This window comes from Ovis aries, chromosome 2 (genome assembly GCF_016772045.2).
Source record: "Ovis aries strain OAR_USU_Benz2616 breed Rambouillet chromosome 2, ARS-UI_Ramb_v3.0, whole genome shotgun sequence".
Taxonomy (NCBI): Eukaryota; Metazoa; Chordata; class Mammalia; order Artiodactyla; family Bovidae; genus Ovis; species Ovis aries.
Window position 1 is genome coordinate 25,875,201 of NC_056055.1, and position 26,106 is coordinate 25,901,306.

General features: G+C 42.3%; 1 protein-coding gene across 9 annotated transcripts in view; it reads left to right on the top strand.

The window, feature by feature from the left end:
- SYK (spleen associated tyrosine kinase) overlaps positions 1-26,106 on the top strand; it is a 106,973-nt gene that overhangs the window by 64,365 nt on the left and 16,502 nt on the right. For 6 of the 9 annotated variants that reach the window (XM_042242978.1, XM_042242977.1, XM_042242979.1 and 3 more), the window contains 8 exons: positions 4,812-4,947; positions 7,997-8,078; positions 8,452-8,495; positions 10,164-10,232; positions 19,212-19,299; positions 20,875-21,052; positions 24,378-24,587; positions 25,427-25,616. In XM_042242978.1, the coding sequence (XP_042098912.1) occupies positions 4,812-4,947; positions 7,997-8,078; positions 8,452-8,495; positions 10,164-10,232; positions 19,212-19,299; positions 20,875-21,052; positions 24,378-24,587; positions 25,427-25,616 (997 nt within the window). The remainder of the gene's footprint in view (positions 1-4,811; positions 4,948-7,996; positions 8,079-8,451; positions 8,496-10,163; positions 10,233-19,211; positions 19,300-20,874; positions 21,053-24,377; positions 24,588-25,426; positions 25,617-26,106) is intronic. The other 3 variants (XM_042242980.1, XM_060410818.1, XM_060410819.1) reach the window with 1 other exon arrangement.

A 26,106-nucleotide genomic window follows, 5' to 3' on the forward strand; every position in this document is an offset into this window, starting at 1 on the left:
TCTGTGATGAAACTTGAAAAGGCAGGTGTTCAGAAGAGCTTGGCGTGGCCCTGTATCTGGACCTGTGTTCCATACTGATCCTCCTTTCACTGTGTGTGTGGAAGTCTCACGTGTCTAAATTTTACTGAAGTGGAAGACAGAAGCACCCAGAAGTTGCATTTTCTTTTCCATTCTGTGGATCATTAAGGCTGGTACCTCTCCTGAGTCCAAGGATGCTCCTGGCATTTTGCTGGCAAGCACACTACTGAGCAGGCTTCCCAGGTGGTGCAGTAGTAACGAATCCATCTGCCCAGTGCAGGAAATACATGAGTTCAGTCCCTGGGTCAAGAAGATCCTCTGGAGTAGGAAATGACAACCCACTCCAGTATTCTTATCTGGAAAATCCAGATAAGAATAGACAGAGGAGCCTGGCTGGCTACAGTCCGTGGGGGCACAAAAAGTTGGATGCAACTGAGCACACGTACCTCTGAGCCACTCCCATGTCTCCTCCCCCCTCCCAGCTCCTCTCTTAAGAAGCCACTGTTGGGCCCCATGCTGCAGTATCTGACCACCTGATACAGAAGGGAGCCCCCTCATGTCTCTCTGAACCTCCCCTCCAGGCCATAGATATACAGCTCATACCCAGCGTCCTCCTTTCCCCTCAGCCAGCCATGCTCTACTCTGCCATGGGGAAAAAAAAAAAAGAAAAAAATACGCAGACAGTGAGAATGCTTGGTAGGCCAGGCTGTGCCCCGGCTGTTCTGTTCAGTCTGCAGCAGACACAATGCCATGACCCCAGACCTCAGTGGGTGAGGGTCGTCTTGACGGTCCTACCACCGCTTGGGTCCTTACTTCCCTATGAATGTCTGGGCATCATTACCGCATGTTTTCTCTGATCCAGGAAGTCATAGGAAGGGGGAGCCCCTCCAGGCTGCATCTGGCAGAATGAACACTCTCCTGACCTCAGTTTTGCCTTGTGCCTCATGTCTGTGATGTGCAAAACCTGCTCGTGGCAGAGCCTGAGACAGTCCACCCTTGGAGACAAGGTGGATCTCCTGCTGTCTCACCAGGGACCTCAAGTCAATCTTACAGTTTGAAAGCACTGAAGTCCCTCACCTTGTAACAGCAAAACACAAATCTGTCGTGAGCCATGATTTGTCTTGGGTTCTTCTGTCTGCTTCTTCCAAGAGACTCCCCGGAAAGAAATTCTCCTGGGGCTTCTGGGAACATGCTGAAGATAGTTGACCTGGAGGGTGGTCAACCTCAAGAGAGGCTGCAAGACTAGCCTTTTCTCTTTCCACTTTGGGCAGCCAGGTGACAAACCCAGTGGGTGTCCCAGGACAGTGGGGGTCTTTCTGAGGAACAGGAAGGGGCCAGGAGGAGGAGGAGCTACTTCAGCTTCCAAACCAGTGTTTTCCATATGTTAGATTAAAAATAACCCAGCCCAGGATCTGCCTGCAGCCAGCCGGCAGACACCTCACAGTTGCTGGCCGTTAGTGTCACCAAGCCTCTGGTCTTTGCCACCTACAGATGCTGGGCCTGTGGGTTTCCCTTCTTTGCCTCGTTTCCTGCCAGCTGCCTTGGGGGCCGCTCAGGCTGCATGTCCACAGTCTGTCCCTGTGCCTGCTGCTCCTTAGACTGTGCTTACCAGGTAGCTGTTGCCACTGATATCCCAGGAGCTGGCACAGGCTGCCTGTCTGGAGCTCTGTGAGAGAGACTCCTCCAGGGCCTCTTCTCGGGGGGATCCTCAAGGCAGTGTGTGCCTTTACAGAAATAGCTGATTGACTTTTGTCTCACACCAGCTCTTTTAATGCCATTTTTCTTATGAAATATTCAACACATACAAGAGGGCCTCACTCTATACGTGTATCTTAGTGTATCTTTTCTAGAGCCAGAGCTCTTTTTTTCTTTCACTTTTTACCACCTCGGTATACATTTCTCAATGAAATCGTTCAAATTTACCTATCTGGGAACTTCTTACAGGTAGAATCACAGCGTCCATTTATACTTATGAGAGTCACTTGTGCTTTGTATCACTGTTGTTTGTTCATTTTATTCATGACATTCTGTGGTATGAATACCCCAAGACTGACTTACTCTGTACTCAGCAGATACTTAGCTTGTTTACCATTTTTGATAATGACAGATAAAGCTGATACAAACATCCCCACACATGTTACGAGTGCAGAATGCATGCATTTTGTATATCTTGGAGTGTATCACTGACTCGGAATAAATAGGTTCAGTTTCAGTGAGTGAGTGAAGTCAGTAGAGAATTCCAAATTGTTTTCCAAAATGATTGAACCAATTTATGCAGCTGCTGGTGGTAAATGAAGATGCCTTTTGCCCTCATTCTCAGCAATTTATTATTTTCCGTCTTTTTAACTTTTGCCAGCCTGGAAGGGGCATAATGTTATTTCTACTGTGGGCCTCATTTCCATTTCCCCATTTCTAATGAGGTGATTGCACCATTTCCCTGTCATTCTGCGATCCTCTGTCTGTTTTAACAATAAAAGGTCAATCAAGACTTAAGGCAAGATAGAGTGATGGGCATTGGACATGGATTCAGAAAGTCAGAGTTCAGATCCATTTAATTGTCTCCAGGACCCAAAGGTCCAAGATTCCAAAGTTAGTTGTCACTCATGTCTGACTCTTTGTGACCCCATCGACGGTAGCCCACCAGGCTCCTCCATCTATGGAATTTTCCAGCCAAGAATACCAGAGTGGGCTGCCATTTCCTTCTCCAGGGGATCTTCCCAACCCAGGGACTGAACCCACGTCTCCAGCATTGCAGGCAGACTCTAAGCCAGCAGGGAAGCCCAAGACACAAAAGACTGGAAATCAAAGAGAATGGTATTTTGGAATGGCCTATGGACATCGTTATCCCAAGTTACCCTTTTATATGTATTTGCATAAATTCTTAATGCTTCGTGTTTAGAATTTGTATAATTCTCTGAATCTTCAAACTATCCAATTTGTTTGCCACTGATGCTTATAAACTAAGCAAAGCAGGGGTGAGTAATCCTGCCTTATAAAATAGCTTCCCTAAGAGATAAACTCAGTTCTTCTTCGTATAAAACTGTTTTTCCTTTTCTGTGTGGTTGTTTTTCGATTTGACAGCAGCCAACTGGCCTTCATGGGCCATGTGACCATGAAAGGGAGCTTACACTTTGGGGTGCAGGCGACCTGCTTGGGTTTGGGGGAAGGGCTGTTTTCACAGTGTGGAAGGTTTCAGAAGCAGTCCTGCAGAGGTCGAGGGGAGTCTGGGTGTGTCCCGCCACCCACACCAGCTGCCCTGAGCACTGAGGCATGGAAGGAACCTGTTCGCCGTGCACAGCCAAGCACAACTTAAAAGAAACTTATTTTTAAAACAAAGTTCCAACCCCATGTGACACAGCTGAACTCTCATGTCCTGGGCTCACTTTTTGAGATGAATCTACAAGGCCAAAAGTGACTGCGTCAGCTTCCAAAACTGGTCCTGTGGATGTGGTCTCTTACAGCCAAGGGAAGGCATCAGAAATTTCCCCACAATGGGGAAATCCCATGACAGTTTTGGCACATTTGGGCCTCTTCCCAAAGTACAGTTGACTGGACACATTGCTTAACATTTGGGGGCCTCAGTTCCCTCATTTTAGAAAATGACAAGGCCGGCAATGCTTTCTGGGACCTTCTGAGATCTCAGCGACTCACCCTCTCACATCTTGTGATCCCAAAGGTTTGAGTTGCTGAGAGGGGAAGATGGGCTGAGGATGGTGATGACTAAGGAGTTCAGTTGGGGGAGAGGATTCACCTCCATTCTTCTGCCTTTGCAGCCCTCATCTAGACTGCACCCTCCCACAGTCCCACAGGTCTTCCTGGGCAGGGCAGAAGACCTCTCCCTACAGGGCAATGGGTGTCTCTGTTTGGCATCAGGCTCACAAGTCTCATCCCTGGATAAGGGAAGGGAGTGGCATCAAGGAGGGGACCAGGAGGCCCCTCGGGGACCAGGAGGCAGAGCCAGGGCAACCAGCACAGCCCTGCTTCTGCTCATTGGTCCCCAGCCCCCAGTGGCGGATATTTTCCTCTCCTGGTGACATCATCTGACGCTATCGCATGGTGGTTTAGTCACTAAGTCGTGTCCGACCCCATGGACTGTAGCCCAGCAGGCTCCTCTGTCCATGGCATTCTCCAGGCAACAATACTGCAGTGTGTTGTTATTTCCTTCTCCAGGGGATCTTCTTGACCCAGGAATCGAACCCAAGTCTCTTGCATTGTAGGCAGATTCTTTACCATGGGACATTTTAAGTCCCAGTCCTGCTTTCTCCTCCCTGTAAAAGGGAGAGTGAGCTTGACAGAATGAAGAGGGTCCTAGGACGTGGGAGCCTTTCCTGGCCTCCATCTGGGGTCAAGAATATTCCTAGTTAAAATGCCCACCAAACACCCCCTCCAGTGACACACCCTGGGTTGAGTGGGGGAACTGCACTGTCTGGAATCTAACCCAAAAGTAGACCTCATGGAAGAGAGGGGCTGAGTGCAGAGGGCTGCACAGACTCCACTGTTCCGGGGTGCTGTGGGATTCATGTGCCTGTGCCCTGAGCCACGCTGTGCTCCAGGTGAATGGAGGACTCACCCCCAGAGCCTGGGCCTCTCCTGACATCCCCTTAGTGCTCCCAAGCCTGCTGGTTCCTTGTCTGGGACTCGAGGTGTCATCGAGCTGTGAGCTGGGCCTCCCTGGGTACCAAGCCCTTGACCCCAAGGTCAAGACGCTGCTGCAGGCTGCCTGCCCGGGGCGCTCCTCCCCACCCCCAGCAGGCAGTAGAAGTGATGGTGACGCACTGTCTTCTCTCTTCCAGGATCAGGGCCAAGGACAACGGGTCCTACGCCCTGTGCCTGCTGCACGAGGGCAAGGTGCTGCACTACCGCATCGACAAGGACAAAACGGGGAAGCTCTCCATCCCTGGCGGGAAGAATTTCGACACTCTCTGGCAGGTACATGTCCTCCTGGACCTTTATAGAAGACCTGGGTCCTTGCTGAGACCTGCCCAATCAGAGTTCCACATTGCACCCTCCAGGTTCCTGGATGCATTGGTCTAGGGTTACCACGTTAGGTGACTGAGGCTCCCATAGCTCGTTCAGGGCCCCTCAGCTCTTGGCACCAGGCAGTGGTACCTAACCAGGACTACACGTGGTTTAACAGGAGATCCTGCCTTAAGGCACTAGGGACATTCTACCTGGAGCCCAGAGCTGCCTTTCAGACAAATACACGGTAAAGAAAGGTGTAGATGGCTGGGAAGGGAGTGTTAAAGGTGGCTAATCAGACTATTCTTTGAATTGTGAGGGGCCAAATTTAATATAAAATGTCAAGTGCCATTCTTGCTGCAAAATGAATCGCTGCAAAATTAAGGCAACCTAGTGGTCATCATTTCCTGCGTGTCAGGCCGCCACTTGTATAGGATTATCCACCCCTGGCCTAAAAAGGAGTTCGTCTTAACCCAGATAGTAAAGCCCGAAGCAATGTGTAATATGAGAGTTACTTAGGCACTAGTGAGCTCTAATCCGATGTTCACCCCTGCTTTCCACCAGGTACGAACGACTTGGCTTCATTCTAAATCACAGCTCCATGAGGAAATGGGAGAACATCCTATAAACTGTAGTGGGCCCAGAGGCAGAGAAAACCAAAGGACTCTGCCACCCCAAGAACGACAGCTGCATTGAGTTTTTGTAGGTGCAGGATGTCACTGGGGAAGGGTTCAAATGGAGGCTCCACCAGGAACTTCATGGGTGGCACCAGCAGGAAAGTACCAGGCTCAAAAAATCTTGTCTTTTTAAAACCTGAGATCAGGGATCCCTATTACCTTTAAAGCACTCAGAGTAACCACCACATGATGTATTTTGGCTCTTAACTGTAACTGGAAGAAAATCTTTTCTTTGCATGCTGGGTATTTTAATATTCATGCACATTAGTCATAATGTTGACATTATCTTTTGGTTTGTAGCTCATTGATGTGTAGCTCATTATTGACCACAGTCTTTGCTTTATTTTAATGGTATTGTTTTGAAAGAGTGTTTGCTCAATGCAAATCAGAGAGATGAGTAGGGAATATTGCCTTCTGGAATTAATTCCCCATCAGAGACTCTCACCTCCTACAAGGATCGCTGATGGTGTGCATTGAAAGGCACTGGCCTCCATCCATCAGTCTGATGCTTGAAGGTCCTGGGCTCCATCACTGCCACACAGCCATTGGATTTCTCCTGAATGACCATTTTCCCTGAGTGAGTCCACTCACAGTCTCCAAGTCTGCATGCTGACTTTAATGTTAAACATCTTTAATTGTTGGAAAATTCCTTTCCAAGACTTTTTCCGGTATCTACTGATTCTGCTACCATATCGTAGTAGTCAGCCTTAATTAAATCTTTCCCCTGTATGTTTGTTTAAGAAAGAGCCTCGAAAGTGCCAGCAGGACCTTCCATTTTCATGAGTGTGATTTCATTGTTCTTTCTTGACAACAATAAGGTTCCATGGTACCCTTCCCCTACCCAGGAATCTGGTGCTGTTTTTCTGAGAGCTGGTAGTCGCTTCACTACTCTAGTTTTCCTTTCTGTAGAGAAAGAATCAACACACTTATGGATCACATCTGGCCCTGAGCTGCTTTTGTGTAGTCCCTGAAGAAAAATGGTTTCTATATTTTAAAGGGTGATTTTTTTTTAATAAAGAACTATGTGACAGAGATTATATGTGGAATGAAAAGACCTAAAATATCAGTATCTGGCCCTTTACAGAAAATGTTTGCGTACCCTTGCCCAAGAGGGAAATCTTTATGTATATGCCCACCCCCCACCCATCCTTTTGGAGTAGATTGTCTGAAACCATAAGCATGTAAGGAGATATTTGAATGATACTGGAGAGATGCATGGGATATTTCAGCTGTTGTAGGGATCTCAATACTGTGTCTGAGAACACACTGTTGCATTTAACAGAACAGAGAGAGCTTTATAAAGAGGGTGGATCTCATGTTGTGTTCTTTCCACAATGAAATAAAATTTTAAAGAAGAATGCTCCCTGGAAGGATAAAATATATTCATTCAATGAGCATTTACCCAAATAGGTAAGTTTTGAGAGAAAAAACAGGTTTAAGAGCCAAGAGTCCATAACTGGAAAAGGAATCAATAAATAGATAAGAAAGAAATATCAGATAGAAGGATTTTAGTTTGTCTGAAGAGGAAATGTCTGTTTGAGAAAAGAAAATGTGAAAACTAAGGCTGTCTTCCTGTTGCATAATTTTGATTAGGTATAAATAAATCTACTTGCCATTCATTTCCTTTTTAATATAGGAATCAGACATCATGATTCATAGTTTTCTGGGCACCATTAGCCAAGGGTGTCCATGTTCTGTGAACATAAGGCCATTCTCCAAAGGGCCAGCTTTCTCCATGCCCTGGATCTTATGTCACTCGTGCGGTGATATCTTCTCTCTGAAACTTTTGGGCCCAGTTATTTGGTCCCTCCAAAGCCTTTGCCCAGAGCACTAATACAGAATCAATTACTCTACATTATAATTCATGTATAGCCTTCTCCACCAAGGAAGTAAGCACCTCAACAGTAGGAAATGTGTCTCATTCACCATAGTTTACCTTTTGTCCTATCTCAGGGCCTACCAAACAACAGAATGTTTGTTGAAAGACCAAATAAATGAATTCATTGTTATAGTATCACATGGATATAGAAGAATATAAACAAAGACATGCAACTTACCACCAAAGAAAGAAAGAAGGAAGGAAAGGAAGGAAGGAGGGAAGGGAGCAAGGAGTAGAATAAGGTTAAAAAGGAAAGGTGGCGTGTGGACTTCTGCCAGAAGTCTGAGGGTGGCAGAAAAGAGGTGTAGGGAGGAATCAGGAAGACCACCAAGGAAGCACCTTTTGTTGTTTAGGGCTGTCCTTGAATCACTTTTAAAATCCAAAAGGGGAGTCAGCTGCTCCAGGTAAGGCGCATTTCCTGCCCCCATTATTTATGATACTTTCTTACTTTTTTCTTTTTCAGCTGGTCGAGCATTATTCTTATAAATCAGATGGTTTGTTAAGAGTTCTTACAGTTCCATGTCAAAAAATTGGTGGGCAATCGGGTGAGTAGCCAAGACATTGGAGTTTCCCTCTTTCAGATGCTGATAATAATCAGCCTCATTTTAAATTTGATCTGTTGCAAAGTCAAACCAGATGGGATGAGACTTTGGTTTTACTGATTGATTAAAATGATTACTCCAACTGTATATTTATCATTCATCAAAAGCTAGTCAATAACTTTAAAAATGGATTTGTTTTTATTGCTTATATGAGAAAATTGAATGAAAGAGGATAACGAGAAATGTATGCAGAAAATATATCTGCTTCTCAAGCAGTAATATTTTACAGTCATGTTGATTGATCTGCAGTGGGGGAGGGGATAAATAGATGGTTTTCGCTGACACAGCACTAATTGTGCATGTTCTTTCTAACCAGGAAATATTAACTTCCGTCCACAACTTCCAAGTTCTCATCCTGGGGTAAGTGTTACTTAGCCAGGCCATTAATGATGAAGCAGTTGTATATTAGCACAATGAAAAGTATTTTTAGACAAAGGAGTTATGGTCATTGCTTTTATCACACTTGATAAACTGGGATTGCTGGTGCAGCTAGAATCAGCCTATTTTCAGTTCTGAACTAGCTAAGTTAGCTTCTTTGGTAGGTTAAAATCCCTCCATTTTCTAAAAGTGTATGAAATATCCATGTAACCCAACGTTAAATCAGAAATATACCTCCTGGTAGATTTTGGAAATGGTAACATATTATTCAGGCTCAGCCCTGACCCATCCATGAGGAGTCACGTTTATGATCCCTGTGACCACATGCATGATGGGTAGGAAGATGGGTATATAAATTGTCTCAGTGAGGTTGACTGCCAAACTCTTTTGGTTAAATCAGATAAGACATTGTTATCAGAAAACTCACCCTTTCCAGGAGAGCTGCTTTGGCCATAGCTCGGTGGAGGAAGGCTTGGAATGGGGGTGCTTGGTGCTATCACTTGAGAGAAGAAGCCTCTAAATAAGGATGGAGTTGAAGGCTTGGCAAGAACCCACCACCCCCTCCACATCAGTGGGTGGTAAGAATGTGATCTCTCCACACTTCTAGCTGTGGGTTTGGCCAACACATGCCTGATGCTCCTGAAGAGAGAGAATTCCAGCTCTCTCTTCTCTCCAGACTATCAGGAGCTGACACACAGGTTTATACGCCAAGCAGGAATTATGTCCTGCGACTTTGAAGGGGACCTCACTGTGGACCTTTGATGCCCTTTAATGCCATTTGTGAGGTTTAAAAATTCCCCCAACATGAGCTATGTGCTCTATACCTCACTTTCTGGCCGTTAACCCTTAAAATCTGCAGAAGGTGAAATGAACCCTCCACCCATGGTAGGGGCTATTGACTTGTTCAGAAGCTGCACCTATGCTAAACCAAGCAGTCTGTCTGAGGCAGCTCTTGTCCCCAAATCAAGGGAACTGAAATGCCAGTGAACTTTGGGATCAACTTCTAGAGTAAAGCACCATTATGGAGTCATCATTTGGTTTTACCCTTTACACGACTCATGGGCCTGGCGAGTCAACTTTAAGATTTTATCCACCATGGGACAGGTCCATTTTGCTCTAAGAGGCATGTGGGCTTAGGGGTGAGAACTTTAAAAGAATATCATGGCTTCTCTTTAGTTGTGCATCACGTAATGGCTTCAAGGAGTTAGACATTTTGGAAAAAGTTTTTACTGACTATATAAAAATATGCATGTTCCCTAAGGGTCCAACTCAGTGAATTTCCACAAGTATCATGGAACCAGCACCCAGAAGTAACAAAATTGGGCTTTTAGAATTAGTTTCTTTAGGATGATTTGTCTTCAGTTTGACAATAATTATATATGAAAAGTGGGCTATGTAATATGAAAACTTGAATCTTATAGCTTTTCATGGAAAATATTGCCAAAATATTTTCCCAGATCCTTCTACTCAAATAGTAGGCTTTTCTTGAAGCCTTTCTGGTGATCACATGTTGCCTCTAGTGCATTTCATCAACAGAATCTGGAGGGGGTTACTGTAATTATAGAACAGCTAAAATAACATGTCATGTAAGGTAGCCTGTATTTGTTTTCTGAAACATTTACTATTCCTCTTTGCCATTATGGTTTCTAGACTTGGTCAGCGGGTGGAATAATCTCAAGAATCAAATCATACTCCTTCCCAAAGCGTGACCACAGAAAGGTGCTAAAGAGTCCCCTGCTTGCTGTCCCTGGCTAAGTGGTAGGACAGACCCGCACTCAGCACCCACGCTCTGCCCTGTGGCTGCCCCTCCGTGTGCACTGCTGGCAACCCTCCTGCTGCTCTGGTCTCATGTCCCTGCCATGTGTAGCCCTCATGGGCAGCCCGTGCCCAGTACTCATTGTGCTTTCCATGTGGGTCCAAGTCCCTTTGCTGCAAAGTCCATCACCGTGAGCACGCTCTCTCTGCTACAGTGTGCACTTGGAAGTCGTCTCCGTCAGTGTAATAAGTGAGGGAATTCTCATATGGGAAAGTCTTTTCAAAGGAAACCAGAATCACATGCCGCAGTGTTATGGTAATTGACTAGATAAATTACACGTTGGTGGAAGGGATAGCCAAAGTAGAGTGGGCCCTGCCCAGTGGCTACACAAGGTCATTGATTTTATAAATATCAAGTGCCATAGTAACTTCACTGTGGCTGTAGAGTTCCAACACAGAACCTGAGGTATAACATGTATAAAGACAAGGTGGAATTTGAAGATTAGAACATCATTTTTACTTATGAGTCATAATATGGGCTTTCCTGATGGCTCAATGGCAAAGAACCCACCTGCCAATAGAGGATACATAGATTTGATCTCTGGCTCAGGAAAATCCCCTGGAGAAGGAAATGGCAACCTACTCCAGTGTTCTTGCCTGAGAAATCCCATGGACAGTGGAGCCTGGTGGGCTACAGTTTACGGGGTTGCAAAAGACACGACTTAGTGACTAAACAACAGCAACAAAAGCTGACATATAATGCATATTCATATTTTGCTGTATGATTGAATTACGAGGTAAATAAAAAGGTTTTTTAATGACTCAGTTATAATGAATCACCTCCCTCAGGAAATATTTATAACATGCATATGGATTTCTTATTTTTTAGTTTTATCATTGTGGTATAAAATTATTTTATTAATAATTCTTTCCATTTTCATATCCAGTTAGTACTTTTCCAGGCATGTGTGCTTTGGTTGCTCAGTCGTGTCCGACTCTTTGTGGCCCCATGTATGGCAGCCCACCAGGCTCCTCTGTCCGTGGGGATTCTCCAGGATAGAATACTGGAGTGGGTTGCCATGCCTTCCCCCAGGGCATCTTCCCAACCCAGGGATCTAACCCAGGTCTCCCACAGGTGGATTCTTTACCATCTGAACCACCAGGGAAGCCCAGGAACAATGGATTGGATAGCCTATCCCTTTTTCAGGGGAACTTCCCAACCCAGCAAGTGAACCAGGCTCTCCTGTATTGCAGGCAGATTTTTTATCAGCTGAGCTACCTGAGAAGCCCCTTTTCTAGACATGTCAGCATACAATCAAGCATCAGTTCCTGAAGCAGATTGCCTAAAGTACTTAGCAGAAACAATGTAAATGAGAAGCATAAAAGCCCCAAGATTTTCTTTCCAAGTGGGCTGTTGTATTCTAGATATTTTCAATCTTGTTGACTACAAAAAATCGAAGTGAGTTTAATGTAGTGTTTGAGGGGGAAAGTTAGGTGATAAACCTGAATGGAGTAACTATCTGTTTTGAGGGCACATTCCCAGTCAGGGTGGATCAGCTCATGGGAAACATCAGTTATGTTGGGGCATTGCTCTTAGAGGGGTGACCCTGAGGGCTGTCCACGCCAGGGTGGCATGTCAGGAGCTGGAAGGCTGGAGAGTTGTCAAGGGAATGCATGCTAGGCCAGTACCCCGTTTGCCCCATGCTTTGGTGTTTGTTTCAAGCCACCAGGGCCAATAGGTGATTGAGGCTTTGGCCTTGGAGAGGTCAACATTCCCCATGGTCCAAGGTGAACTATCTGCGGCTGCACCTTCTGGCCCTCCTGGCCCTCAACCCCTGTCAGCATTCACCCCTTCTCCTTGGGGAAGGCACACCTAGTTGTCAAGATGGCATCTCATAGGGCCATATTCTGGGGAAAATAGGCCAGATGGTGCCCCATCAACTGAGGTGATTCAAAATATGCTCTGGTTCAGGGTGCTTTTCAACCATGAGTCATCTCTTTGAGTCCTTAATCAAACACTGCATTGACAAAACTTCATATTATGGTACAACCTGGGGAAGGACACTGCGTTGCCCATCCATGGAGCCCCATCGGCAGGCTTAGAACCTTTCACTCACCTGGCTTGCTCGGCCCTCCATGCATGGAGTCTGTGCGGCAGCCGTGGAGGAGTCTCTGTGGACTTGGACCACACTCCTCACTCCCACCACTTGTTTATTCATCCTTCTCTTTCTGACGGCCCAAGGCTCGAGTGCTGATGCACAGTCCTCCACCCATGGGCAGTCCCAGACATAAGCAGTTTCACTGCAGAGAAGACACAGCTTTCCACGTTCACCTTAATTCTGTAGTGTCCTAGGGCATCACTCAGAGTTCACCCAGGAGAATGTGATCAGTCAGAGGTTTATGCATGAAACACCCACAGTGCACTCACACACATACACACACAGAGGTACATTTTTAACACACATAAGTACATATTTATATAAACATCTGTATACATGTACACATACATATATATATATATATTGACTTATCACTAGGACTTGCCTTACACAACTGTTGGAGCAAGTTCAATGTCCATAGGGCTAGTCATCAGGAAGGGTGGATAAGCAAGGTGGAACTGTCATTAACAGCCAAGGGTCAGTCACTCCCCCTGCCCCACCCCTCTTAGAAAAGTCTCAACCTCTTCTAAGAACTCTTGACTTATTCAGTCACGCCCACCCAGGATAATCTCCCTAAATAAAAGCAACTAATTAAGAATTTTAATTACCTCTCCAAAATCCCTTCACAGCAGTACCATGATCATAGTTTGAGTCAGTAACACAGCAGTATCATTCAGGCCAGTCAGGGTGACACATTAAGGCGCTATCACCTCAGGAAACAGTAACCCGGCCTGTGAAGAACTAAGCCCCTCTCCAGCCTCGTGGTCCTCCCCAGCAGCCCGAAGCCCACCCACCCACAGTGATACAGAAGTATCCAGAAAATAAGATTCAGTAGGCCTTTAGATGAAAGAAGAATGTCTAAAGAAATTGAAGAAAACATCAGCAAGACTACCAAAAAATAAAAGACATGTGGATAAGAACCAAAACGTCTTCCAAAGAAACATAATAAACTTGAAATAAATATTAGCAGTGATCATATATATATATATATATATATATACATATCCATATATAGGGTCAATATCTTTACTATATAAAGAATTATATGAATCAATAAAAGTTTTAACTATCTAATAGGTTAGTGGGCATAGGATAGTTTATAGGAAAGAAAATACAAACAGTTCTTAAGCATAGGAAAAGCTGTTGCATTTCATAATAAGAAAAATGTGAGTTAAAGCTATGGTGCTCTCTTATGTCCAGCAGTAAAACTGGCCCAAATAAATAAGCTTGGTGACACCACACAACAAGTGTGTGGTGAGTAAGCTGTACTTTATTGGAGAAGTGTGAAATGGTACATGTCTAACATTGTATCATTGACAAAGACTGGAAATAATTTAAAAATCAATGGGAAATAAATGAAATCACTTATGATAAAATTCATACCACGATGGGTAGCTGAGATATAGAGTCATTTCCAAAATGCAGTGTTAATTGAAGATGACAAAGTTGGGCACATATATATGTGCTGATACAGTGTAGAATGTTCTAGAAGAATATAGCAAATACTGATAGCACTAGCTGCCTTGGGAGTAGGAAATGGTGTGTCGAGGAGACCCTTTTTTTCATTGAAACCCTGTTGTGCTTTTTAAAATTTGCCCCTCTTAAATTACTTAATCACTTTTAAAAGACAATTAAATATTAGAAGCTAATTAATCTGGTTAATACTGTGGAAATACTTTTCTGGCTAAAAGAGGGCTATTGTCTATTTAAATTTATAACAGCTTTGAAGTATGCATTGAACTTTCATAAAAGCCAAAAATATCAGTAGTTCATTAATAAACAGAAACATTGTATGATTTAAGCAATGAATTAAAAATATTTTAATTGCTCACCGGAAATATTTTAGGAAAACTAATACTTAGGTCTTAAAAAATAAAAGAGGAATTTTCCATTATTTAACCAGTCATGAAAAAGACTTGTGGGAATTATGTCAAATATCCCATCTGTTGAGGTATAAATAACTTTCTTGAATTTGTTTATTTGTTCAATATGAATAGTTGTTTTTTAAATAATTCAGGCACAAAATGGACATGCTAGAACCTGAATTAACTCTAGCATGCAGATAGTTAATGACAAATGTATTATGATTTACAGAATATTATTAATCAGATAATTTGAAATATTATGACAAAAACTTAAGGGCAGGAGTATTTTTCTTTAGAGATTAGTAACATTTTAACACTTGAAATTATGAATGAATTTAACTGAAGAATAATTCAAGTATAACCTACCCTATCCTTGCTTCCTGCCATCACTTACTCTAAGGACTGTTAATCCTTACATGGATAAAATTCCACCTATTGTTAGCATTGGAATATTTTTCTTTGCTGCTTTAAGTATGTAAACCAATCCTTCTATTGAGGATCACTGTCAGTTTGAACAACAGCAGCCTTAAAGACCGTGCTTCTGTTTCAGAGTTCAAAGGCACGTTCTCTAAGATGAAACATAGCGTTCACATTTGTCTTAGTTGTGGAAAAATGTTCCAGAATTTCAAATTCAAATCCATTTTTCATGTTTTATTCCAACACCTACATTGCTGATTGGAATACTTTTAGACGTTTTAACACGATTCACGAAGAATCAGCTAGGAGAAAGACAGGAGTTCTTAAATCATACCCATGTACTTGGTAACGTGGAAGCGGTGGGCCACACCCTTGAGAAAATGTTTCCAACATCATTATAAAGGACCAGGTTTACATCTTTGCTTCTAAGGTGAAGGGAAATTAATTATGACAGCCAAGTGCTTATTTTTATGGATCTGAAGCAAACCGAAGATTATTTCATGCCCTGACCAAGGAGAGTCTGCCTTTAGCTCTGGAACCCTGGACTGGGGCCAGTCATTCCGCTGAAGACCAGAACTGTGTCTGGTTTGGGCAGCTAAAATTTCTGAAGCCTACTGGCTCTTTTTGTCATTGCTGTTACCTGACTTGAAAATGTGTTTTAAGTCTAAAAATTAAAGTCTAGAAATGAAAATCAGAATACCTGTGTCAGGAAACTCTCAATTAGCTCCATAAAAGCAATGTATTTTTCTCTTTTGTTCACTTCTGAATCTATACTTCTTAAAAATAGGCAATCAAAGGATATTTGTCAAATATATTCTCTACTTGCAGCTAAGTAGCCAACAAGAGATCAAGGATCATAATTTACAACCTGTGCAGTGCTGTGCTTAGTCACTCAGTTGCGCCTGACGCTTTTCAAGCCCATGGACTGTAACGCGCCAGGCTCCTCTGTCCACGGGGATTTTCCAGGCAAGAATACCGGAGTAGGTTGCCATGCCCTCCTCCAGGGGATCTTCCCAACCTAAACAAATACTATTTTTATTATTGTGGAGTGATCTGTTTTTACTTGAATTTACAAAACTTAAAACTCGCAAATTGCTCTTTGAAAGGTGGAAAGCTAAGGTAGCTAGTGACATCTAGTGGTGTCCTGAAGGTTTGACTTTGGTTTCCAATGTCAGCAAAAGTAGGGGGAAAGCAACAGTCAACATTTCATTGATACCTTGTTCTCTATGCAGAAAAGGAGATGTTACTGATTAAAGCAGAATAAATGATAAAATACAGAGCAGAAATAATAACTACAGATGATATAATGGATCAGCAATACATTTTCCATTAAATTAAAAGGCATTTCAATTCTAAATATTAACAATACTTTCCTAGTTTATCATTTTGCCTTAGAGTTCATTGTTTACAAAGTCCTCAAATCTTCTTTTCAATCAAGCATTTGATTCCATAGGGTTTTGTTGTTGTTCTACTGAATGGTAGAATCACCAAGTGCTTTGGGAAAGATGAAACTTGCATTTGTAGCTTCATCTTCAAATCAAGTCAATACGGCCTTTTTAACAGACACAGTAGAAAAACCTCCCATTTCTTCCAGAGTGCATTCTCTGTGGAGTGTATTTCCATTTTTTGTCGCAGTCAGGGCAGGGAGGGCCAAGGGGTCCAGGCAGGGAGCTGATGTGGTTATTGAAGGAAACTAGGTTTAGGCTGCAAAGGCTGGTGGTCTAATTGGGCAATGTTGAAATGAAGCCCTTGAACCACCTCGGCTTAAAAGATGGGGCTCAACCTTCTCAAGAGGAGACCCACACCCATTGTCTTATCCATAGACAAGACAGACAAGGGATGGACACCACACAGCCAATCAAAGTATGCATCAGTCTGTCCAGGGCCGTAGGCAAACTGTGGCCATCACCACTGATTCCTACTCCTCATGCCCTAGTGTCTTTTTCAGTACTTTTTACATCCCCACCTCTGTTTTTAAATTCTCCCTGGCAGGATTCATATCGCAGATCATTGCATTCTGGCTTCAAATGTAACAGCCTTCATGAAGTCTTTCTGCTCCGGAGAACATCCCGTCAGGGTGGAAAGGCTGCAGTCCTGGAATACATCCCTAAGTGGGAAAAGAGTGGGAGGCCTTCCAGTGCAGAGAAGGGGTATTGGCGCCTTCTCCTTGTCCATGATGGCTGGTCCTGGGGTCATGGTTTAGCTTTTGAGTTCAGAACCTTCCTACCTTGAGGGCAAAAATCAGAGAAGTTGAAATGACAGTCAATGTGAACCTAAAAGAGAATTTATTTTTTAATTTGAAAACTATTTCAACCTTGTAGTTTGATTACCGGAGGGGACTAAGCAGAGCAGGAGTATGGCAAGCTTTGGGAATTACCTAGTTTCTCCTAGGACAGTTCCGTTGAGACAGGGTGATCATAAATAAAAAGTGAACTAGCTGTATATCCAAGAGTCTTATAATCATGTTAATTTTTTAAAGTGGTATATTGTTATTTGGAATTATCCGCACCTATTAATAGAAGAACTTGAGAGAGAATTCATTTTTAAATCCCACTAAAAGGGTTTACATTTCACACCTGCCAGTCTGAAGTTTATCTCCGTTCGCTCATTTCTTCATGCTATGTTTGTTGAACTCATTTTTATTTAGCAGTGGTTGCATGAACAATTTAGCAACAAAGCTCTGATGCAGTAAATCAATGATTATATCCCCTGTAACTTATATTCTATTTTCATTCTTGATACATCACAGCTGTTTCTATTAAACAGTTTGATAAGAATGCTGAGAAAGTGGATCAGAAAATGGATACAATGGCATTCCATTGACACATAAGAGCAGATGTCCTTTAGCTTGTCAGAATGGCCTTTGCCATGGTGAGCCAGGGCTCTATAGAGCTCGGTAAGCAGCAAGAAGACAGTTTCAGGCACAGTTGACCATGTCGCAGAAGTGATGCACTGTGACTTCATTACTGTATTTTGGATCCCGAGCTGGGGATGTCAGGAAGACAGGTGAACATTCTGTGTGTGCCAGTAGATAAGCGACTGTGTAAAATTCAGCTTACGGTCTGTTTCTTTAAATTTCTCCAAAATATGGCAGTATCTCATTTCTTCATGGCCAGTGTTTAGGCACTGCTAAAAAAAAAGGGGGGGGGGGGTATATAAAATTTCTTCCTACTCAACTCATGCCACAAAGATAATTTGAACCATGGTTTTTCTGTGAACCAAATTTAGTAGCAATATCTTTGTTTGGGGGCTTCCCGGTTAGCTCAGCTGGTAAAGAATCCAGTTGTAATGCAGGATGACCCTGGATCGATTCCTGAGTCAGGAAGATCCCCAGAGAAGGGATAGGCTACCCACTCCAGTATTCTTGGGCTCCCCTGGTGGCTCAGACAGTAAATAATCCACCTGCAATGTGGAAGACCTAGGTTCAGTCTCTGGGTTGGGAAGATCCCCTGGAAGAGGGCATGGCAACCCATTCCAGTATTCTCGCTGGAGAATCCCCATGAACCGAGGAACCTGGTGGGCTACAGTCCATGGGGTCACAAAGAGCCAGACATGAGTAAGTGACTAAGCACACACCTTTATTTTTAGTTGAGGATAAAGGTGGATCTCCACTGAGATGGAGACTTTTGGAAGGGAAAAGATATAGGAATATAACAGTGGATTTACCCCCATTATTTCCTGCTGCAAACTGATGCAAATCAAATAAATAATAAGGAAAGTTGCCATTAATAATGGCCAGCAAGGCTTTTTATCTGCATCAGTTACCTGCTCTGGGTACAGGGAAGAAATACCTGCCTTCAGATTAGCAAAAACAGGCTTCCCTGTCTCAAAGGGTTGGTAGATGATGATAATGACGATTGTGACAATTAATAGGTGGGGCACTAGACCCTGGGATGCTAGCAGCCGCTTCATCTTGGTACCTCTAGCTTACTGACCAGACCAACACTATCCTCTGGGATCTACCCAAATGTTGCTAGATCTCCACAGATTGTAAAGATACATGTGGATACTGGGAATTCATGGATGCTTTAGAGTTGGGAAGTGGGTTGAAGCGGCTGGTGGATACTTAATGTTTCTTTTTCAATAACTTCTCTGTAATATTAGAAAAAATTAATGGAGGGGAATGAATCCAAGGGGATAATGAAAATACTCAGCATCTTTTAGCAAGTGGAAGTAGGATTTGAAAGGGCAAGTAAGTAGGCGGGAATCCCACCAAAACAGTTCTGGTTAATTCTCTCACAACACCCCCTGGGATCCCTGCAGGCCCCTTCTGTTATAGAAGCATGAGCTCTATTTAGCCTTCACAGCATCCCATCAGTTGCCCAGAGAATGAGATAAGCCATGCTGTTGTTGTTGTTTTCCTGTCTCTTTTCCTGGTTCCTTCCTTTGTCTTCCCTGCTTAAGTTAAGATGTGATTATTTGAAAATAGAAATTAGTATGCAGGCCAACTCAACAGTGTTATCCATGAAGAAAAATGAGCTGTTATCATTTGTGTGCCTCAGACCCGCACATCCTCAGGGAACCAGGTGGATAGTTCTACAACATTCAACCCATATGAGCCAGACCGAGGACCGTGGGCCAACGAGAGAGGTAAGAGCTGCCCCTTTAGCCCTGGGCATTCACAGCGCAAGGATGCCTCCCACAGTCCCTTGCAAATGGCAGGGCAGGCTCGCCCTGCTGTCAGCAGCTGTTACAGGCGCTGCTTAGCAGTGAGTGATCCTGTCGTCTGGGGGCAGGTGGAAGATGCTATGTGTCTGCGAGTAGTGGTGTCTGTTGGAGGAAATGATCTGCACAGCCTCCCTCACAATAAATGAGCCATATTGAAAATATCCTCCAAACCCCCTGCTTCAGAATATTTCACCTTTTCCAGTAATAACTAACGCTACTTAAAGTTTCCATTTCTAAGATCTGTTCTTGGAAAGATGTCTGTATCCAGGAGTAAATTCAGATGGAGGTCCAACAATGGGTAGCTGGTAAAAACTGAAGAAACGTCTAAGTTTTGGGATTCTAGACATGTTCAGGGAACTGCAGTGATTCTGTGAGGGCAGGAGGGGAAGCACCCCTTCAGACTCACAAGGCCTCTATTAGACTGGTCAGAAATGGGGCCTCTGGATCAGCTTCTTAGGTTTTCTAGGTGGCCCCAGGTTTTTGTTTTAGTTGGTAAACTTGATCTATTTAATGCTACAAAAAAATCAACCCCAAAGTTAGTAGCTTAAATCAGCGACAGTTATGCAGATCAGGAATCTGGGCAAGGCTGAAGTGGGCTGTGGTGGCATGGGGCCTCTTACAGGCAGATCGGGGGTGGAGCTGGGCCAGCAGGAGTGGAGACCGTGGTGGGACTAGAACCAAGGCACTGGAGGCCAGCCAGCATCTTTCATCTCCAGGATATGGAGCCTCAGAGATTCTTCATCTGGTCTCTCCACCTGGGCTGGCTGGGGCATTCACACAGCATAGAAGGAGCCAGGGCAGTTGAACAACTGCACAGAGTCTGAAGCTTCAAGAGTCCCAGCAACCCAGACAGAAGGGGCTTGGCCTTTAGGACCTGGCCTGAGTATATCACAAACATCACTACTGATGTACTCTATCGGTGGACATGATTACAGAAGCCACGGAGGGGAGGTGACGTAGACCCCGCCTCTCTGAAGGAGGGCCAGGATTTTCAGACAGTTTAAAGGCACCACAGTCCACTAGGAGGGCCACATCCCAGGAGGTGCTAATGGTAAAGAATCCACCTGCCAGTGCAGGCGAGGCAAAAGATACAGGCTCAACCCCTGGGTTGGGAGGATCCTCTGGAGTAGGGAGTGGCAACCCACTCCAATATGCTTGCCTGGAAAATTCCAGAGGAGCCTGGCAGGCTACAATCCATGGGACGCCAAAGATTTGGACACAACTGAGCACATCCATCTCTGCTGCTGACAGGAAAACTCTTTCTTGATGTACTTCAGTGCAAGAACAGGGGTCAAGTACAACAAAGATGAGGGCCTTTTTTCTACCCTGCTGTAGCTGGGAAAGGCTGTGTCTGAAGTGCTCACAGGCACTATAAATGCCCAAGATAACCAAGGTCATGAAATGCAAGGCATGACCCCAGGAGACAAGTGCAGGGGACAATGGCAATTTCACATGGAATCAAGTTCACGGGCTGTAAGTTTCTTAACTCCTTTGCAGAAGCTCAGAGAGAAGCCTTGCCCATGGACACTGAGGTCTACGAAAGCCCCTATGCAGACCCCGAGGAGATCCGGCCTAAGGAGGTCTACCTGGACCGGAAGCTGCTGACCCTGGAAGACAAGGAACTAGGCTCTGGGAACTTTGGGACTGTGAAGAAGGGCTATTACCAGATGAAAAAGTAAGTCAAAAGTTTGCATCATTTCCCTGCACTTATTCTCATGTGAGCTTACATTCTAGAAACTACTGCATATACATGTATCATGTTCTTTTAATCCCAGACACAAAATGTCATGTAGCATGGCTAAATCCTTTATGACTGATTGTACAATTTTTGTTCATTTCTGGTACAATTACAATGAAAGCATCTATTACATATATTAACTGTGTATGTAATAGTTTAGATGTATTGTGTGTCCCTTATAGCAAATTAAGAAATAGAGTCAATGAAAATATAAGAAAATAAAAACATCATATTTTACCACTCAAACACTGCGACCGTTAACAAACCTGAGTGTCTATAATTTTTAGATCTTTATATGCACACGCATACACATATGTATTACTTAAGATGCAAGAACAGTATGTATGTATTATGTGTGTGCACGTGCGTGTTAAGTTGCTCCAGTTGGGTCCGACTCTTTGCAACCCTATGGACTGTAGCCCGCCAGACTTCCCTGTCCATTGGGTTCTTCAGGCAAGAATACTGGAGTGGGTTGCCATTTCCTTCTCCTGAGGCTCTTCCCAACCCAAGGACTGAACCCATGTCTCATGTCTCCTGCATTCGTAGGAGGGTTCTTTACCATTAGCACCACCTTGGAAACCCTAGTATGTATTATATAACAATTAAAATTGCTAGAGTACTAAAAATCTCTTTGTATTTTATTTGGTGCTTAGAAGGCATCTGTCATGGAATTTTCAGTAAAATTATTGGTTTCTAAAATCCTTTGAAACAAATCCTCTGAAAATCTATGTTCAAGCTAGGAAGTTACTGATATGAATATAATTGGGTTTGGTTGTTTGATGCTATTTTAAATTTAAGGAATTTGTATACAATTTATGTGGCTCAAGGGTCAAAAATACAAGCAAGAGTATGCACAGAAACATGCTTTTAATCATACCCCTTTCACCATACGTGTTTATACATGTGTGTATATATATATATATATATGTTGTTGTTCAGTCACTAAGTTATGTCTGACTTTGTGTGTGTATATATATATCTATATATGACATATGACAGATATATTAAGTCATATATATAGATATATGACTGCTATGCTTACTTTTAAATAAATTAATATATGTCCATTATTTTATAAATGAATATAAATTATCCTGTATTAAGGTATAAATTTTCTCAACTTGTTTGTGATACTCGATTCCTTGCTTAATTAAATATACAAATTGACAGGGACATGACTATAGATATATAATTTCAGCTAGAGATGTGGGGAGAGGAAAGGCCACATAGGTTAACTGGGGGCAAAATGATGTCTTTACAGTAGTGAGTCTTCATATCAATAAGCATGACCCATTTTTCCATTTACTTGGGTCTTTAATTTCTCTGAGCAAAATTATTTAGTTTTTTGTGTACAGGTCGTGCACAGCTTCTTTGCTGGATTCATTCATAGGTATTTAATATTTTTGGTTTTATATGTGGTATAATTTTAAAATTTTTTCTTGCTATTCCTTGGCATTGCTTGAATGCAAGAATATGATTTTGTCTGTTTGCCTGATGTCCAACAACTTTTCTTAAACTCTTCTATTATTTTTCACTCATTATTTCCAGTAGTTTATTTGTGTATTGTTTGACCCAGAAATATATCATCTATAAATAACAACAGTTTGATTTTATCCTGTGCAATTCTTATACTTTTACACTTCTTCCTTGTCTTATTGTACTAACTAGATACTGTGGTTCAATGTTAAATAAAAGTGTCAGCGGTCACATTCCTCATTCCTAATTTCAGGGGGAAAACTTTCAATATTTCACCAGTAGGTTCATAGCTGCTGTTTATCAGATTATGGAAGTTCCCTTTTATTTCTACTTTTCTGAGAGATTTGTTTTTAATTGTAAGTGGGTGTTACATTTTTTGTTTAGTTTTTCTCCTCTGCTGATAGTCTTTTTCTCCTTTGTTGTGTTTATGGATGAATTACACTGATTGATTTTCAAATGTTAAACCCACCTTGCATTCCTGGAATAAACCTATCTTATTCATGAATTATATATTCATTATATCTTTCTCATAAAGCACTGAATTAAATTTTCTAATATTTCCCTTTGGATTTTTGCATCTACATTGATGGGAGATATCAGTAAATTATTTTCCTGTAATTTTTTTGTCTGGTTTTGGCATCAGGCTGATGGTAACATCATAAAATGAGTTGGGAAGTTCCCTTCCTCCTTTTGTTTCTGGAAAACTTTGTGAATGGTCTTTCTTCCTTAAACATTGGAAGAATCAAGAAGTTTGTGCTTGTTATTTTTGACCCCTACCTCACACCATACATGAAACTAATTCCAGATGGATGGTAGACCGAAATGTGAAAGGTGAAACAATAAGCTATCTAGAGATGGCATGATATTATATTTCCTTGATCTCAGGAGGAGGATGCAGAGGCTTCTTGGGTACTGGATACGTTCTATACTTCCATCTGTGTAGGAACTACATCTTGTGTGCAATGTGTAAATACTCTTGAGTTCTACACTGCAGCTATATGTTCTTTTCTGAATGTATGTCAGACTTACCTGTTATTATGTTATTTAACGTATTTTATTTGATACATCTGTTTTTATTTTCTACTTTTGAAGTTCAACAAAAGAGTTATACTTCCTGCATTTGTGGGAACTGTATCATGAAAAGATGCAGTTTTTCAAATTGTACATATTTAAGTGCTATTTATTTCTTTAAGCCCCCACCATGTCAGGATATTTTCAAGAGTTCAAACATGACTTAAATGATGCTTTTATTCAAAAATGGAAAAAAATTAGTTTTTTTCCAAACTTTTTGAAGCATGCTTAAAATGAACAAAATTCAGTTTTTAGAAGTGTTTTGTAAATTATAAGCTTCAACAGTGCATGCTTTTTAATTCTGCATCTAGAAATTCATTGTAACATATATTAAAGGCATGCTGTAATTACATACATTATAGATAATGATGTGATAAATCTCAAGATGTTACTGGAATCCATGCATGTCAGTTTTTAAAGTTTGTTTGAAAGTTATTTAAATATTCTAGTGTGTCAGCTTTCTGGTTGGTTGGGGCATTCTTCGGCACTCTCCGATTATTTTCAACTAATTACATATTACTCCTTGTCTATAAAATGAGAGAACATGATTGAAGAATTAGCCATGTACAACATGGCTTCTTCAGACATATTTCCACTCTGTGGCAGGTATTTCCATTACTTCATTTCCAGCACAGGAATTATGCGTCATGGAAGATAATTATCCATACGTGAACCACTTTGGAAAGTTTCTTATGTGTTTTGATTTCTTTTGCAGAGTTGTGAAAACAGTGGCTGTGAAAATCCTGAAAAATGAGGCCAATGACCCTGCTCTTAAGGATGAGTTATTAGCAGAAGCGAATGTCATGCAGCAGCTTGACAACCCTTACATTGTGCGCATGATAGGGATATGTGAAGCTGAGTCCTGGATGCTGGTCATGGAGATGGCAGAACTTGGTCCACTCAACAAATATTTACAACAGAACAGGTATCCTTAGGTGCCCCAGTAGCTCATATGTGAGGGGCAGGGCCTGCCTGCCCAGTGCACATCATAGCCTGATTTCTTCCAGAACCCTTGTCTCCTCCGGTGCCTTCCAAGAGTTGGCCCACCCTCAGGGACCTTGAGTGGGGAGGTTTGAAAGCTGTAGTCTTTGGATCAAGTGTTCTTTACCCCTTAATGTATAAAGAAAAACTCTAATTCAACAATTTGGTCTCCTTTGCTCATGTCATACTGGCCTGGTAATAAAGTCAGCCCTAGACTATCTTAGAAAGCATTCTCCTCTCACCAGGCAGAAAGAATGTGCTCTTTTAAAGGAAACAATTAAATAAACATTTTATATGGGAAAACAGTGATATTTTACATATCTGGCTAACTACTGCATTCCCATAAGTAATTATTTTTGAAAATATCCATTGCTGTTAATTCATGGCAACCATCAATGGAGTAATCATGCTATGCTCATCTCCAGTCATGGTTGAGATAGAGAATCATGAGGAATAAATCATAACAATAGCCACTGATTACTTTATCCCATTTGTACCTATGCTTGTGCTTCAGTGGGACTCAAGGTTGTGTTCTTACCTTTTCAATATTGGAATGAGGGTTCTAACTGAACCCTGATTCTCCATGAGCCAGGTCTGACCACCCTGTTATACTGCTTTTCATGTAATTCTAGCAGCTGAATACCAGTCACTGCCACTTGTGACTCTTGCTTTAGAAGAATAGGAAATAAGTGGGTTCATATTCTCTCTGTGTGAGAAGCATGGTTGGTTGCTCTGAAATGGACTCCTGTTCACTATCATTAATGACATATGTGTGGCTTTCAGGCATGTCAAGGATAAAAACATCATAGAGCTGGTTCATCAGGTGTCTATGGGAATGAAATATTTGGAAGAGTGCAATTTTGTGCACAGAGATCTGGCTGCAAGGAATGTATTGCTGGTTACTCAACATTATGCCAAGATCAGTGATTTTGGACTTTCCAAAGCACTTCGTGCTGATGAAAACTACTACAAGGTACGAACAACTCACCCACCATTGAGAGCAGCTGGTAGTAAAAATCTGAAATGCAAATATATGGTTCTTTATTTTATTTTGGTAAGATTTCAAGAAGCAGTTTCCCTATAGAAAAATGACTGTGTAAGAAATGTTCTTCTTAAGCTTTGATTCTATTGTTAAAAAGATGGAAATACTCTAATATGTCACAACTTGAGATTTACTCCGAATAGTATCTTCCAAACTATGTTCCTTAGAAAAATAGGGAATCAAGGTATTAATGATGATTCATCTGGAAAAAAAAACAAGAATAGAATTCATTTGTTAAATTACTTTGGAAAATACATATTGGACAGGTTGACTCTAGTAGGATTTTTCAAAGCTTCTTTATGAACCCTCAAATGAACTGATAGCAAGTAAAAGAAGGGAAAAAAGTAAACAGCCCCATCCTCATATGAACTCAGTCACAGAGTGTATGTAGAGTCTACCCTGACCCATTAGAAAATGTAAC